Here is a 16,285-nt window from a genome sequence, read left to right on the forward strand (position 1 = left end):
ACAGTCCTCCAGGGATTTTATGGGAGTGAGATTTCCCGCAGTTATCGGCATGTACAACTGAGTATCATCAGCATAACAATGAAAGGCAATCCCAAAACTCTGCAGTATACGCCCAAGGGGTGCCACATACAGGGAGAAAAGCAAGGAGCCTAAAACAGATCCCTGTGCAACCCCAAATCTTATGTCAGCAAGGTCAGAGGTAGTGCCATTATACAAGACACATTGAGAACGACTGGACAGATGTGATGTCAACCAGGCAAGGGCACTTCCAGTAATCCCAAAAAAATTCTCCAACCTATTGAGCAAAATATGATGATCCACGGTATCAAACGCAGCACTGAGATCTAACAACACCAAAACCTTAGTGGTGTCTGAGTCCATCGCTCGCAGAAGATCATTCACTACTTTAGTGAGTGCTGTCTCTGTGGAGTCATATTTCCTAAAAGCAGACTGCAGTGGCTCAAAAAGATCATTCTCAGTGAGGTGGTCTACGAGCTGCCGTGAAGCCACCTTTTCTAAAATTTGGAAAAGAATGATAGATTTGATATCGGCCTGTAATTTTTCAATACACTAGGGTCAAGATTAGATTTCTTAAGTAATGGTTTAATCACTGCTGATTTAAAACATTTCAGAACAGATCCAGAGGTTAATGACAGATTAATCATTTCCAGCACAGTCAGCCCAAGAGTGGGCCACAGGTCCTTAAACAATTTTGTTGGTATGGGATCAAATAAACAGATTGTGCTTTTTGTAGACGCCACGTTTCGTCAGCACGCCCAATGAAATATTATTAAATTCTGTCAATCTAGGTAGCACCTCAATGGTAGCGCCCACCTCCATAGCAGGTTTTAATGGCTGGGCCGAGGCATGCTGAGATATGCTCAGCCTAATATCTTCTATTTTCTTCTCAAAATAATCCAAGAAATCCTGTGCTGAAAAGGGAGAACGACGACCAGGTGCCTGCCTGGTGAATAAGAAATGCGACCGTGTCAAACAAAAACTTTGAGTTATTTACTGATCAAATCAGAGTAGTAGGTCCACTTCGTGGCCAGTAGTGCATGCTTATAATCTAAAATAGCATCCCGCCACACAAGGCGGAACACCTCTAATTTGGAACAACGCCATTTCTGTTCCAAACCTCTAGCCTTCTGCCTGAGGTCACGCAAATAATCATTGAACCAAGGTGACTGTGCCTTAGGAGGGCGTGACCTTAAAAGAGGAGGCGCAATCTTATCAAGTGTAGTTTTAAGCGTTAAATTTAGACTATCCGCGAGGCTGTCCACTGATTTAGCATTCTCCAGATTCAAAGCTAAAATATCGGGTAGTCTGGCCTCAAGTTCAGTCATAGTTGAGGGTTTAATGCGACGCTGCAGTTGTAGACAAGGTTGTTGTTCCACTAAACGCGGCAGCGTAAATGTAAACCTGATAAGTGAGTGGTCAGAGACTATAGATGCAAGAGGCAAAATGTCAGTATTTGTGACAGTAAACCCACGTGCAAGAACCAGATCCAGGGTATTTCCATTAATGTGTGTTGGGTCCTGAATGCATTGCTGGAATCCAAATACATCCACAACTTGCATAAATGATTTGCTAAGGGGATCAGAGGGCTTATTTATATGAATGTTAAAGTCACCAATAATCAAAATGTTATCTGCACTAGTTGACAAACTAGAGATGAATGCACCAAATTCATCTGAGAAATCAGAATTTGGGCCAGGGGGCCTATAAACAGTAACAAAATAACATAGCTGAGCTCCAGTTTTATGACCCTGACAGTACTTAGCATCATGGGCATAACGGAGAGTCAGATGCTCAAAGGAATTATATTTGTGACCCCCAACAGCTAATAAAGAAAACCTGGATTTGTAAATAAAAGCCACACCCCCGCCTTGCTTCACACCACGAGACACGTGACTAAATGTGTATGCTGGTGGACAGGCCTCATTTAGAGGATGGAGAGTTGTGGGTTTGAGCCAGGTTTCACATAAGCCAATCATATCTAAATGATGATCCATGATTAAATCATTAATCAACAATGATTTCAAGGACAGTGATCTGATGTTCAGGAGACCCAGGGTAAGGACCTCAGTGGGGGTGACAGTGAAGCAAGCCCAGGTTCTGAGAGTGCCACTGGCGCACATCAAGCCGGCGAAGACGTGGGCGTCCGGGCCGACAGTCCTCAGAGGCGACCAGCGGCACCACACAGGATCCACAAGGCGCCAGGGCAGCACAGATCCTGCCAGAATTCTGTGCACAGCTCGTCCGGACGCCAAACAGCAGGCCAAACAGAGTTTCAGCTTCACCAGACGTCCACTTCGTCTCCCGCGGCGACGACTGCGCTTTCGGTCAAAAGGCAGCGCAGGAGCACAGCACAGAAATGCCGGCACCTCCGATAAAAATGGGGGCGGAAAGTTCTGTCCACCCATCAATAACCACACTGCACCACGAACTGGGGGCTGGAGATCCAGCAGAGTTTGGCGATCATACACCCGCAATGCCTCTGACTCAAAAACAGCATAAATTAAAAACAATAAAATAACAAACAGACTGGAGAGCAGCAGACGAGCAGCCAGACACAACGGCACCATCTTGGCACTCCCTCACCAGTGTAAAAGCAGGAGATGACTGTAGCAACTGGCCTACTACTCCCCCTTCACACTAGAGGCCGAATGAGTCTGAACGCTGTCCAAATGAAAATTCGACCTCCATTTGGGCAAGGTTGGCATGCAATCAAACCTCCGACAGCATTCTGAGTGCACTCCAAACAGCTGGGCACAGTCATGCAGCCGGTCTGAATGTACCTGCTCTGTACTTTCAGGGTGCATTCAAGGTGGCCTCTGACTGTACTCCAAATGTTCTTGTGGTGTCAAAACATCATTCGGAGCAGTCTGTATGCGCTTCAGACATTCGCCAGGGTCAGGCATGTCAAACCCTGCCGGCATGGCCCAGAGAGCCCCACCAATGAATCCCGTTCAGAATGCGCTAAGGAAATATTGTGATGTGTAACATCTGTGGCACGCATCCATTTTGTGAAGTAGACATGACCATTGTGGAATCATACTGAAAACACCGTGTGTAGCTGTGAGTCAATGCGTCTCAAAGCCGTGGGGCAGCTCACACATCTAAACTGGGTGTTACATCCATAATGATCATATTATTCCAGATACATTGTCAGTTTCTCTCATGGATTAGATAATATATCTGTAATATTATGGTAATCTCTCACTAAAGTGGTGAATGATCTTCTGCTTGCAGTGGATTCGGACACCACTACAGTTCTGGTGCTGTTAGATCTCAGTGCTGCGTTTGATACCGTGGATCATCATATTCTACTTGATAGGCTGGAAAATCACTTTGGGATTACTGGGAGTGCCCTTGCATGGTTGACGTCATACTTGACCAGTCGTTCTCACTGTTTCATCATTCTCACTACCTCTAACCTTAGTGACATGGAATTTGGGGTCCGTCTTAGGCCCCCTGCTTTTCTCCCTTTATATAGCACCACTTGGGCATATATTGCCGTGTTTTTGCATTACCTTTCACTACTATGCTGATGATACTCAGTTATACATGCTGATAACTGCTGGTAATCTCATTCACGTAAAATCCTTAGAAGATTGCCTTGTATCAGTGAGAAGTTGGATGTCTAGAAACGTTCTACTTTTAAACTCTGATAGGACTGAAATGATGGTTCTTGGTCCAAAAATAGTGACAGTAACCGAAGCATTTGATTACAGTAGGGGCAGAGCTGGAAGCTGATGGAGGATTAACATCAATTTCCCCGGTGGAAGTCACTGAGGTAGTCAAACAGCTCCACAGTGGAGAGGGTTGATGAGATCCGTCCAGAAATGCTGAAGGCTCTGGGTCTGTCTTAGATGAGATGTCTCTTCAATATTGCATTGGGGTCTGGGACAGTGCCTCAACGCAACTGGTCTGCTCTCCTTTCCACCACCCCCAGTGGCAAACTGATGTGGTGGTTCCCATATTTAAAAAAGGGAACCAGAGAGTGTGTACCAATTACAAGGGCATCACACTACTCAGACTCCCTGGTAAAGTGTACTCCAGGGTGCAGGAAAGGAGGGTTCAGCTGATAGTCGAACCTCTGATTGAAGAGCAAGAATGTGGTTCCATCCTGGTTGTGGAGCAACTGACCAGCTCTTCACCCTCAAGGATCTTGGAGGGTGCCTGGGGGTATGCCTATCCAGTCCACATGTGTTTTGTGGACTTGGAGAAGGCGTGTGATTGGGTACCCTGGGAGATGCTGTGGGAGTATGGAGCCATCTCTGTACTCACAAAGCGAGAGCTGTGTTCATGTGCTCAGCAGTAAGTTGTACTCATTTCTGGTGGAGGTTGGCCTCCGCCAGGGCTGTCCAATCCTGTTTGTGATATTCATGGACAGGATATCAAGGCGTATTCGGGGGAGGAGGGTTTCCAGTTTGGTGGGCTCAGGGTCTCATCACTGCTTTTTGTAGATGATGTGGTCTTGTTGGCTTCATCGGCCTGTGACCTCCAACACTCACTGGATCGGTTCGCAGCCAAGTGTGAAGCGGCTGGGATGAGGATCAGCACCTCTAAATCTGAGGCCATGGTTCTCAGCAGGAAACCAATGAATTGCCTACTCTGGGTAGGGAATTCAGTCTTGCCCCAAGTGAAGGAGTTCAAGTACTTTGGGTTCTTGTTCATGAGTGAGGGGACAATGAGACATGAGATTGGCCAGGGAATCGGCACAGCAGGGCAGTATTGCATTCGCGCTATCATACTGTTGTGACAAAAAGGGAGTGGGGCCAAAAGATGAAGCTCTCAATCTTTGTTCCTAGTCACCTATGGTCATGAGGGTTGGGTCATGACTGAAAGAAATAGATTGCAGGTACAAGCAGCTGAAATGGGTTTCCTTAGAAGGGTGGCTGGTGTCTCCCTTTGAGATAGGGTTAGAAGCTTGGTCATCCATGGGGAGCCTGGAATGAAGCCGCTGCTCCTTTACGTTGAAAGTAGCCAGCTGAGGTGGTTCGGGCATTTGGTAAGGATGCCCACTGGGCTCCTCCCTAGGGAGGTGTTCCAGGCACATCCATCTGGGAGAAGACCCCATGGAAGACCCAGTACTAGGTGGAGAGATTACAGTGGGGGAAATAAGTATTTGATCCAATGTCAATATTGCAGGTTTTTCCACCTACAAAGAATGGAAAGGTTTGTATTTTTTTTATTGTAGGTACACTTCAACTGTCATAGACAGAATCTAAAAAAAATCCAGAAAATCACATTATGATTTTTAAATAATTAATTTGCATTTTATTGCATGAAATAAGTATTTGATCCCCTAGAAAAACAGAACTTAACAATTGGTACAGAAACATTTGTCTGCCATTACAGAGGTCAGATGTTTCCTGTAGTTCTTGACCAAGTTTTTACACACTGCAACAGGGATTTTGGTCCACTCCTCCATACAGATCCTCTCCAGTTTTTTCAGGTTTGGAGTTTCAGCTCCCTCCAAATATTTTCTATTGAGTTCAGGTCTAGAGACTGGCTAGGTCACCCCAGGACCTTGAAATGCTTCCTACGGAGCCCCTCCTTAGTTGCCCTGGTACTTCTGATTATGGGAGTACTGTCGTGTTTCGGGCCATTGTCATGCTGGAAGACCTAGCCATGACCCATCTTGAATGCTCTTACTAAGGGAAGGTTGTTTGCCAAAATCTGACAATACATGACCCCATCCACCCTCCTTTCAATATGATTGCAGTCGTCCTATACCCTTTACAGAAGAGCACCCTCAGAGTATGCTGTTTCCACCCGCATGCTTCACATTGAGATGGTTTTCTTGGGGTTGTTCTCATCCTCTCAACATGGCAAGTGGAGCTGATTCCAAAAAGGTCTATTTTGGTCTCATGTGACCACATGTCCTTCTCCCATGCCTCCTCTGGATCATCCAGATGGTCACTGGTGAACTTCAAATGGGCCTGGACATGTGCTGGCAGGGGGACCTTGCTGCCTTGCAGGATTTTATCAATCAATCAATCAATTTTATTTATATAGCGCCAAATCACAACAAACAGTTGCCCCAAGGCGCTTTATATTGTAAGGCAAGGCCATACAATAATTACGTAAAAACCCCAACAGTCAAAACGACCCCCTGTGAGCAAGCACTTGGCGACAGTGGGAAGGAAAAACTCCCTTTTAACAGGAAGAAACCTCCAGCAGAACCAGGCTCAGGGAGAGGCAGTCTTCTGTTGGGACTGGTTGGGGCTGAGGGAGAGAACCAGGAAAAAGACATGCTGTGGAGGGGAGCAGAGATCAATCACTAATGAATAAATGCAGAGTGGTGCATACAGAGCAAAAAGAGAAAGAAACACTCATGGGATCATCATGGCATGATCGCATCATGGGAACCCCCCAGCAGTCTGCCTCCTATTCTACTCTTACAAACCCTAGGAACTACAAGTAAGCCTGCAGTCTGAGAGCGAAGCGCTCTATTGGGGTGATATGGTACTATGAGGTCCCTAAGATAAGATGGGACCTGATTATTCAAAACCTTATGAGTAAGAAGAAGAATTTTAAATTCTATTCTAGAATTAACAGGAAGCCAATGAAGAGAGGCCAATATGGGTGAGATATGCTCTCTCCTTCTAGTCCCCATTAGTACTCTAGCTGCAGCATTTTGAATTAACTGAAGGCTTTTCAGGGAACTTTTAGGACAACCTGATAATAATGAATTACAATAGTCCAGCCTAGAGGAAATAAATGCATGAATTAGTTTTTCAGCATCACTCTGAGACAAGACCTTTCTAATTTTAGAGATACTGCGTAAATGCAAAAAAGCAGTCCTACATATTTGTTTAATATGCGCTTTGAATGACATATCCTGATCGAAAATGACTCCAAGATTTCTCACAGTATTACTAGAGGTCAGGGTAATGCCATCCAGAGTAAGGATCTGGTTAGACACCATGTTTCTAAGATTTGTGGGGCCAAGTACTATGATGAATTCTGAAACCTGACTGAAACTCTTCAAATAGACCATTCCTCTGCAGATGATCAGTTAGCTGTTTTACAACTACCCTTTCAAGAATTTTTGAGAGAAAAGGAAGGTTGGAGATTGGCCTATAATTAGCTAAGATAGCTGGGTCAAGTGATGGCTTTTTAAGTAATGGTTTAATTACTGCCACCTTAAAAGCCTGTGGTACATAGCCAACTAATAAGATAGATTGATCATATTTAAGATCGAAGCATTAAATAATGGTAGGGCTTCCTTGAGCAGCCTGGTAGGAATGGGGTCTAATAGACATGTTGATGGTTTGGATGAAGTAACTAATGAAAATAACTCAGACAGAACAATCAGAGAGAGAGTCTAACAAAATACCGGCATCACTGAAAGCAGCCAAAGATAACGATACGTCTTTGGGATGGATATGAGTAATTTTTTCTCTAATAGTTAAAATTTTATTAGCAAAGAAAGTCATGAAGTCATTACTAGTTAAAGTTAAAGGAATACTCGGCTCAATAGAGCTCTGACTCTTTGTCAGCCTGGCTACAGTGCTGAAAAGAAACCTGGGGTTGTTCTTATTTTCTTCAATTAGTGATGAGTAGTAAGATGTCCTAGCTTTACGGAGGGCTTTTTTTTATAGAGCAACAGACTGTTTTTCCAGGCTAAGTGAAGATCTTCTAAATTAGTGAGACGCCATTTCCTCTCCAACTTACGGGTTATCTGCTTTAAGCTGCGAGTTTGTGAGTTATACCACAGAGTCAGGCACTTCTGATTTAAAGCTCTCTTTTTCAGAGGAGCTACAGCATCCAAAGTTGTCTTCAACGAGGATGTAAAACTACTGACGAGATACTCTATCTCACTTACAGAGTTTAGGTAGCTACTCTGCACTGTGTTGGTATATGGTATTAGAGAACATAAAGAAGGAATCATATCCTTAAACCTAGTTACAGCGCTTTCTGAAAGACTTCTAGTGTAATGAAACTTATTCCCCACTGCTGGGTAGTCCATCAGAGTAAATGTAAATGTTATTAAGAAATGATCAGACAGAAGGGAGTTTTCAGGGAATACTGTTAAGTCTTCAGTTTCCATACCATAAGCCAGAACAAGATCTAAGATATGATTAAAGTGGTGGGTGGACTCATTTACATTTTGAGTAAAGCCAATTGAGTCTAATAATAGATTAAATGCAGTGTTGAGGCTGTCATTCTCAGCATCTGTGTGGATGTTAAAATCGCCCACTATAATTATCTTATCTGAGCTAAGCACTAAGTCAGACAAAAGTCTGAAAATTCACAGAGAAACTCACAATAACAACCAGGTGGACGATAGATAATAACAAATAAAACTGGTTTTTGGGACTTCCAATTTGGATGGACAAGACTAAGAGTCAAGCTTTCAAATGAATTAAAGCTCTGTCTGGATTTTGATTAATTAATAAGCTGGAATGGAAGATTGCTGCTAATCCTCCGCCTCGGCCCGTGCTATGAGCATTCTGGCAGTTAGTGTGACTCGGGGGTGTTGACTCATTTAAACTAACATATTCATCCTGCTGTAACCAGGTTTCTGTAAGGCAGAATAAATCAATATGTTGATCAATTATTATATAATTTACTAACAGGGACTTAGAAGAGAGAGACCTAATGTTTAATAGACCACATTTAACTGTTTTAGTCTGTGGTGCAGTTGAAGGTGCTATATTATTTTTTCTTTTTGAATTTTTATGCTTAAATAGATTTTTACATGTTATTGGTGGTCTGGGAGCAGGCACCGTCTCTACGGGGATGGGGTAATGAGGGGATGGCAGGGGGAGAGAAGCTGCAGAGAGGTGTGTAAGACTACAACTCTGCTTCCTGGTCCCAACCCTGGATAGTCACGGTTTGGAGGATTTAAGAAAATTGGCCAGATTTCTAGAAATGAGAGCTGCTCCATCCAAAGTGGGATGGATGCCGTCTCTCCTAACAAGACCAGGTTTTCCCCAGAAGCTTTGCCAATTATCTATGAAGCCCACCTCATTTTTTGGACACCACTCAGACAGCCAGCAATTCAAGGAGAACATGTGGCTAAACATGTCACTCCCAGTCCGATTGGGGAGGGGCCCAGAGAAAACTACAGAGTCCGACATTGTTTTTGCAAGTTACACACCGATTCAGTGTTAATTTTAGTGACCTCCGATTGGCGTAACCGGGTGTCATTACTGCCGACGTGAATTACAATCTTACCAAATTTACGCTTAGCCTTAGCCAGCAGTTTCAAATTTCCTTCGATGTCGCCTGCTCTGGCCCCCGGAAGACAGCTGACTATGGTTGCTGGTGTCACTAACTTCACATTTCTCAAAACAGAGTCGCCAATAACCAGAGTTTGATCCTCGGCGGGTGTGTCGTCGAGTGGGGAAAAACGGTTAGAAATGTGAACGGGTTGGCGGTGTACACGGGGCTTCTGTTTAGGACTACGCTTCCTCCTCACAGTCACCCAGTCGGCCTGCTTTCCCGGCTGCTCGGGATCTGCCAGAGGGAAACTAACGGCGGCTAAGCTACCTTGGTCTGCACCGACTACAGGGGCCTGGCTAGCTGTAGAATTTTCCACGGTGCTGAGCCGAGTCTCCAATTCGCCCAGCCTGGCCTCCAAAGCTACGAATAAGCTACACTTATTACAAGTACCATTACTGCTAAAGGAGGCCGAGGAATAACTAAACATTTCACACCCAGAGCAGAAAAGTGCGGGAGAGACAGGAGAAGCCGCCATGCTAAACCAGCTAAGAGCTAGTAGCTGCGCTAAGCTAGCGGATTCCTAAAAACACACAAAGTGAATAATGTGTAAATAATTTAGAGGTGATTCAGCAGACGGAGTGCTTTAGTTAAGGCACGTGAAGATTACACTGTGAAACAAATCATTATCTAGTTAACCAGATCAATCTAACTGCACAGATTAAACAGCTAACAGATACAGCAAAACACCGCTGTGCTCCGGAACAGGAAGTGATACAATACCGCAGTGAGAGCCAACCACCAGTAGAGGCAATTAAGAGCAAAAAAAAAAAAAAAAAAAAAAAAGGACTGAGGCATGAGGACTTTATGTCCGCATAAAGTCCTCATGCCGGCCTCTTCTGAATCTTCTCTGTTCTCTCACGAAGTCCTGGGTGAATTAAGCCTTAAATTAGGATGTTTTCAGGTCGAAACAGGCTGACGACGGCGCCTGGAAGCGCTGCAGGACGTCCCGCTCCATGGGAAGTCCTTACAGCGACAGAAACACCCCATAATCTCTCATCAGCCGTTAAACTTTTCACCGAAAACCAGCTGAATTTCTCGAATAGTGTCCACTCGGATATTCCTCACAGGTCCAGAAAAAAGTTTGATAAAGCAACGCGCGCCGTCTCGAACAGCGTGTGAAACAAAGGAATTCAGCCGAAGGGCGGGACCACATCTCACTCAAGGCCTGCCCACAGGGAAATGACGTCACCGACACGCGTGAAAAAAACTCATGCATGCGCACGAGGGTTCAAGCATGATTGGTGTAATCGCATGTCATTCAAATCCATATAGTTTTTTTTTTTTTATAAAACTGTCGGTTAGTTTTATAAGATACCTCGTAATCATAACAGTTTTCTCACCAAGCTGCTTGCCTGTTGTCCCGTTGCCCATCCCAGCCTTGTGCAGGTCTTCAGTTTTGTCCTCGATGTCCTTAGACAGCTCTTTGGTCTTGGCCATGGTGGATAGGTTGGAGTGTGATTGATCGAGTGTGTGGACAGTTGTCTTTTATGCAGGTAACAAGTTTAAACATGTGCAAATAATACAGGTGAAGAGTGCAGAATAAGAGGGCTTCTTAAAGAAAAACTAGCAAGTCTGTGAAAGCCATAATTCTTGCTGGTTGGTAGTGGATCAAATACTTATTTCATCCAATAAATGCAAATTAATTATTTAAAAATTAGACAATGAGATTTTCTGGATTTTTTTTTTATGTCTCTCACAGTTGAAGTGTACCTATGATAAAAATTACAGACCTCTCCATTCTTTGTAGGTGGGAAAACCTGCAAAATTGACAGTGGATCAAATACTTATTTCCCCCACTGTATATCTCCACACTGGCCTGAGAATGCTTCAGGATCCCCCAGTCACAGGTGGTCAATGTAGCCCTGGAAAGGACAGTCTGGGGTCCCTTGCTGGAGCTATTACCCCTGCGACCCAATCCCAGATAAGCGGTTGAAGGTGAATGATTGTGTGATTTCCAGTTGCCCACTACCGTATTTTGTGTACCATCTTTTGTGTGTTTTCAATTACATGCAGGATTTGTAACACCATATTTTTAATCACCATTGCCCAAATTTGTTTTATACCAATTACTGTTGTGTGGGCCGCCAGAAGAGGAGCTACTGCTGGTCCACCACCACCAGATGGTGCCCTGCCTGGAGTGCGGGCTTCAGGCTCGAGAGGGCGCTGCCGCCACAGACACAGCCGGGGGTGACAGCTGTTACTCATCATCTCATGACAGCTGTCACCCATCTACACTTCATCATTCTCCTCCATAAAAACCGGACTTCATCTCCACCTCGTTGCCGAGATATCATCTACCAGTAGAGCAGTACCAGATCCGACGCTCGGGGACGGTGGCCACCTGGGGACTCGGGACTTGGCGGCTCCAGTATTCTCCAGGTTCAGTGGCGGAGGAAATCGTGTGGTTCCGGTTCTTCTCAGGACAGACGTCTTCTATCCTCGAGCCTGCCCACACGTCACTTTTGTGATTGACTATTGTCTTACATTCTGTAATCTGTTGTATTGTGGTTGTGCTCATTCACAACAGTAAAAGTGTTCATTTTTGACTCTATCATTATCTGTTCATTTACGCCCCCTGTTGTGGGTCCGTGTCACGACACTTTCCCAACAATTACAGTATTAAATAAAGTTAAGGTCCTCCATGAATCCCGTTAATTGTGTCCTGAGTGGCAACAAACTCCCCAGGCTACATCTGCATGTTCAGGCAGCATGTAAAAACAGCACTGTGGAGACATTCCACATGCATGTTCATGGTGGTGGCAGTAAAATTGTGTCCTGCAACACTGACAGTAGAGTCAGACTCGCTTAAAAAAAATTAAGAGTTTCGGGGTGAAGTGTGTTGCCTCCTCTCTGTAAATCTGAGGAATCACTTTTGAATGAAAGCTTAGAAGTTTTGTTATCAGATGTAACAGCTTTTGTTGCACTCTGTCAGCCATCGGGATGTTTCTCCATTTGCTAAAATGTACGTCACACACAGAGAAATGCCGAATAAGACATTTTCTAGAAATACACCTGTGACTTTTTGAGTGAGCTGGATAATTAGCAATAAAATACATTGACCACTAATTACTCCCGCATGTGCATGGATAGACTTAAAATCTTGAATACACTAGCACACCCTGGCACGCTCCCCCCTCCCTCCGCACTGGCATTGTGGGGTTTCATGCTGTTCTTTTTATTCCTTCTTTTGTATTTTATTCTGTTTTTATTTCTTTTGTATTATGTGCTGTGTTGTGTCTGCAGTCAACTTGCACTCTGGTTAGTCTACCTGGATTTAGGAGCTGCTGAACTCTGACTGTGCGCGAACCATACAAAGTGGCTTTGAAACACATTCTGGGTATTCGTACACCATTCCCACACAGCTCTACAAATGTCTGTCCTGTAAGAATGTGACTTGAATTCTGGGTGTTTCTCCCATTCGGCTGATTTGTACGGCATTCACGCTCACTCGATATAGTGTGACGGGGCCCTAAGAGATACAAAGTTACCAAAACCACAGGGCAACCCTTCACAGCAAGAAGTGCCCATGATCATCAAAATCATGTACTGTGCTCCCCTGCTGGGCTGGCTTTGCGATCCTCTGAACTTGTATTTGTCATGTTTTTGATTCTCCACAGGGCTACCTGCAGTATTCAGTACTGTTCTACGGTTACTACGGCCGGGTGAGGAAGATCGGCAGTGCAGGCTACCGCCTGCCCCTTGCCTACTTTCTTGTTGGAATGGCTGTCTTTGCCTACAGTTTCATCATTTTGTTAAGAAAGTAAGCATTACCTTTATAGAACATCTGATGAAATTGTTTGGATATATTGTTTTATGTGATGCTTTGTTTATTGTCAGATTCATTTTGACAGGTCATTTTACCAGCGGAGGTTTTGGTTTTGCCTTTGTCTGTCTTTGAGCAAGAGTGAAAATGAGATTTTCTCAAAATTGGTGGAAATATGAGGGGGAATGGTTTGCATTTTAGTGATAACCCAATATGATGTAAAGTGACCATTTGCACAATTGTCAGCAGTGTTACCTTTCATGAAACCCAGGGAGTTGAAGTTTAATTTACTGATGTGCTTCAGAGAATGCACAAATACATGATGTGTATATACACCGTATACGATCAAGAGGCTGGATTTACTGACCCTTCTGAAGGTTTTACAATTACAAGGCCAAATAATTTGTTTTTACTGGGCACTGACGTCTATGAAAACAAAAAACTGTAGACAGTCACAGGACTGTTCCATCTCCTGTTCTCCAAAGTAAGTATTAACCTGCTGCAGCCATGTGAAATGTGGGGGCGACCTAGGCTGTATCCAGCTGCTGGTCTTCAACACTGAGGCATCGGCCATGCTGGATCATGCCCAGAGAAAGGCATGAAGGTGATGTGGAGATCTTTGCATTACAATGAAGGTCCAAGTTTTCAGGGACCTCATGTACACAGATTTCCTACTGAAACATGGCGTATGCTAAAACCCAGAAACTGCAGTAAGCAGAAAAATATTCAGATGTATCAAGTGTGCATATGCGTGGATCCAAGCACAGTTTTTTTGTACATCCCACTGAATGTAAAATGAGCGCACATGCAGACGTACCAAGCTCCTCCCTTTCCAGGCCCCTATTTAAAGATGCAAATCCCTGTAAGTAGGCCATTGGAGCTGGGAATCCCCCTCAGGCAGATCAGTCCACATGAACACAGAAAAGAAGTTATACTGAGTGTGAGCTACAGACAACTGGAAATGAGCTGGAGATACGCAGGGATGGTTTATCTGGTACCCAGTCAAAAAGAATAAACATGAAACTGTAAAAATGTTAGTGGGATTGTGTGTGTGAGTGAGGCTGAAAAGGCTGTGAGCTCAGAGGAGCGTGCGCACACACACACACACACACACACACACACACACTGAAGTTAAAAAGTGAGGTGTGCTGCAGCTGATAGTGTGTGACATTCGAAACTTTACACATGCGTTTATTGACAAATACTGAACATGGAGACAATCTGTTAAGAAGCATTGCAGCTGTAGTTTCACCATCAAGAAAAATAAACATTAATAATAATAACAAAAACATATTTGAATGTGCACATGCCCAAATGTGTCAGTGCTGGTTTTTGTTCGTGACAATTACACAAATAAACTATTTAACCACACAGCCTCCATCCATTGCATACTGCGGCAGGTTCTAGCCCAGGGGTGGCCTCCGAGGGCCAAGACAGTACAGGTTTTCTTTGCAGCCAATCACCTCAGTAGGTGGGTTTGCTGATGAGCTGATGAACACCTGATCATCAATGAAATCACCTGGGGCCTCGTACAAAGTGTGGGTATGCACAAAAACGTGGTGTACATCTGTCTACATGCCAACGTTCAGATGTATAAAAAGTGAAATGACCGTGGATTTATGATCAAACACCTTGTGTGTGTGTGTGCGTGTGTGTGAGACCTGTAAGAGGATAACCAGATTCATGATCTGCCTCATCTATGAACATGAATGTTCAAGCTTGTTTTCATGCACTCTGGCTGACCTAAAGACCATTAATGAAAGTCCCTGGACTTGCTTCAATCATACACAATTGAGTGGTACTTTTATTTAATAATATGGGCCTGTTGTAAAATATTTTTGAACATTTGGCTGTCAGAATGGCCAAGAACTCACGCCTGAGCCTGGCCAGTGCATCTGATGAGAACTTCACCTTCTGCTGGAGGGTTTTCTGTGCCTGGGACTACCTGATTGGAAACCCAGAGGCTGCAGAGAGCAAAGGAGCTGCCATCGTCAACAGCATCAGGGTAAGACCGCTGCAGTGTTTGAACTGCTACTGCTACAACCCCAATTCTAATGACGTTGGGACGTTGAGCAAATATTTGCACAAAAACAATAAAGTTTATCAGTTTGAACATTAAATATCTTGTCTTTGTGGTGTATTCAATTGAATATAGGTTGAAGAGGATTTGCAAATCATTGTATTCTGCATTATTTACATTTTACACAACGTCCCAACTTCATTGGACTTGGGGTTGTACTTTGGCTACTGCATCATACTGAAAATCAGTTCACACAGACACCCGACGGTCATGTCGAAACAGTCCTACTGCAACAAATATCAGCAGCAGCAACCACTAAAGCTGACTGACGAGAATCCTACTGCAACATCAAGAGCAGCAACCACTAAAGCTGACTGATGAGAATCCTACTGCAGCAAACAACAAACATCATTCAGCAGCAAACACAAAGCTGATTAGCGAGAGTCCTTCTGCAACAAACATGACCAACAGCAACCACGAAAGCTGACTGACGAGCATCCTACTGCAACAAACATCAATAACGGCCCCTTCACACACGCAACATGATTGAAGCCAACTAGCACGCGAAGGAGGAATTATATGCCATTTGTGCAAAATCAGAGCTGCCTCCACCTCGTACACCTGTCGCTACAACTATTCGTGCACACCAGCGGCCAAAAAACAGAGTGCCCTGTGAGAGCCCATTTGATCTCTCTCACGGCAGGTGTCGGCTAAATTCCAGGTGATGCACACAAACATCTAACACTGCTCGCTGGACACTTAGAAAATGTGTGACCTTTCATGCTGTTAGCACAAATAGTGAGCAGACAATCACTTTTGAGTTGGATGTGAAATGTGTTTAAGTGCCCCCACGACTGTGGTGTTGCAAAGCAACACGTGGAGTGCCAGAGTATTGGCTCCCCCCTCAACACATGTGCCGTGGGTGTGTATTGCGCATGTGTTGCAACCCCCTTGCATGGAATGCTGATATGTATGTACAGATGGGGACTGGCCAGCCATGTCTGAGCGCACAGTGGGTTGGAGTTCCTACTGGACATGAGCCTCGAGTGTCCTCGGTCCCACTGTGAAGGGGTTTGCCAGGAGAGATCTTGGTATGAGGATGTTTCAAAAGAAACAAACCCCAGCTAAAACCTCCACAAAGTGCCTAGGCACCAGGGCATATGAAGAAAATGGTGCAACTTCTCCCAGTGCTGTGGGGAGACATCTCTTCTGTAGCAGCATTCAGCTGGGTCATCCACCAGATCAGCGGTGTCACCCAC

The 16,285-nt window shown here is 44.5% G+C and overlaps 1 protein-coding gene across 1 annotated transcript in view; it reads left to right on the forward strand.

The window, feature by feature from the left end:
• The window catches only part of LOC117503320 (transmembrane channel-like protein 3), a 251,235-nt gene that overhangs the window by 79,347 nt on the left and 155,603 nt on the right, over positions 1 to 16,285 (forward strand). The window contains exons 5-6 of the mRNA XM_034162542.1: positions 12,861 to 13,003; positions 14,864 to 15,011. Coding sequence (XP_034018433.1) covers positions 12,861 to 13,003; positions 14,864 to 15,011 — 291 coding nt within the window. The remainder of the gene's footprint in view (positions 1 to 12,860; positions 13,004 to 14,863; positions 15,012 to 16,285) is intronic.

The sequence above is a fragment of the Thalassophryne amazonica genome, chromosome 2 (assembly GCF_902500255.1).
Source record: "Thalassophryne amazonica chromosome 2, fThaAma1.1, whole genome shotgun sequence".
Taxonomy (NCBI): domain Eukaryota; kingdom Metazoa; phylum Chordata; class Actinopteri; order Batrachoidiformes; family Batrachoididae; genus Thalassophryne; species Thalassophryne amazonica.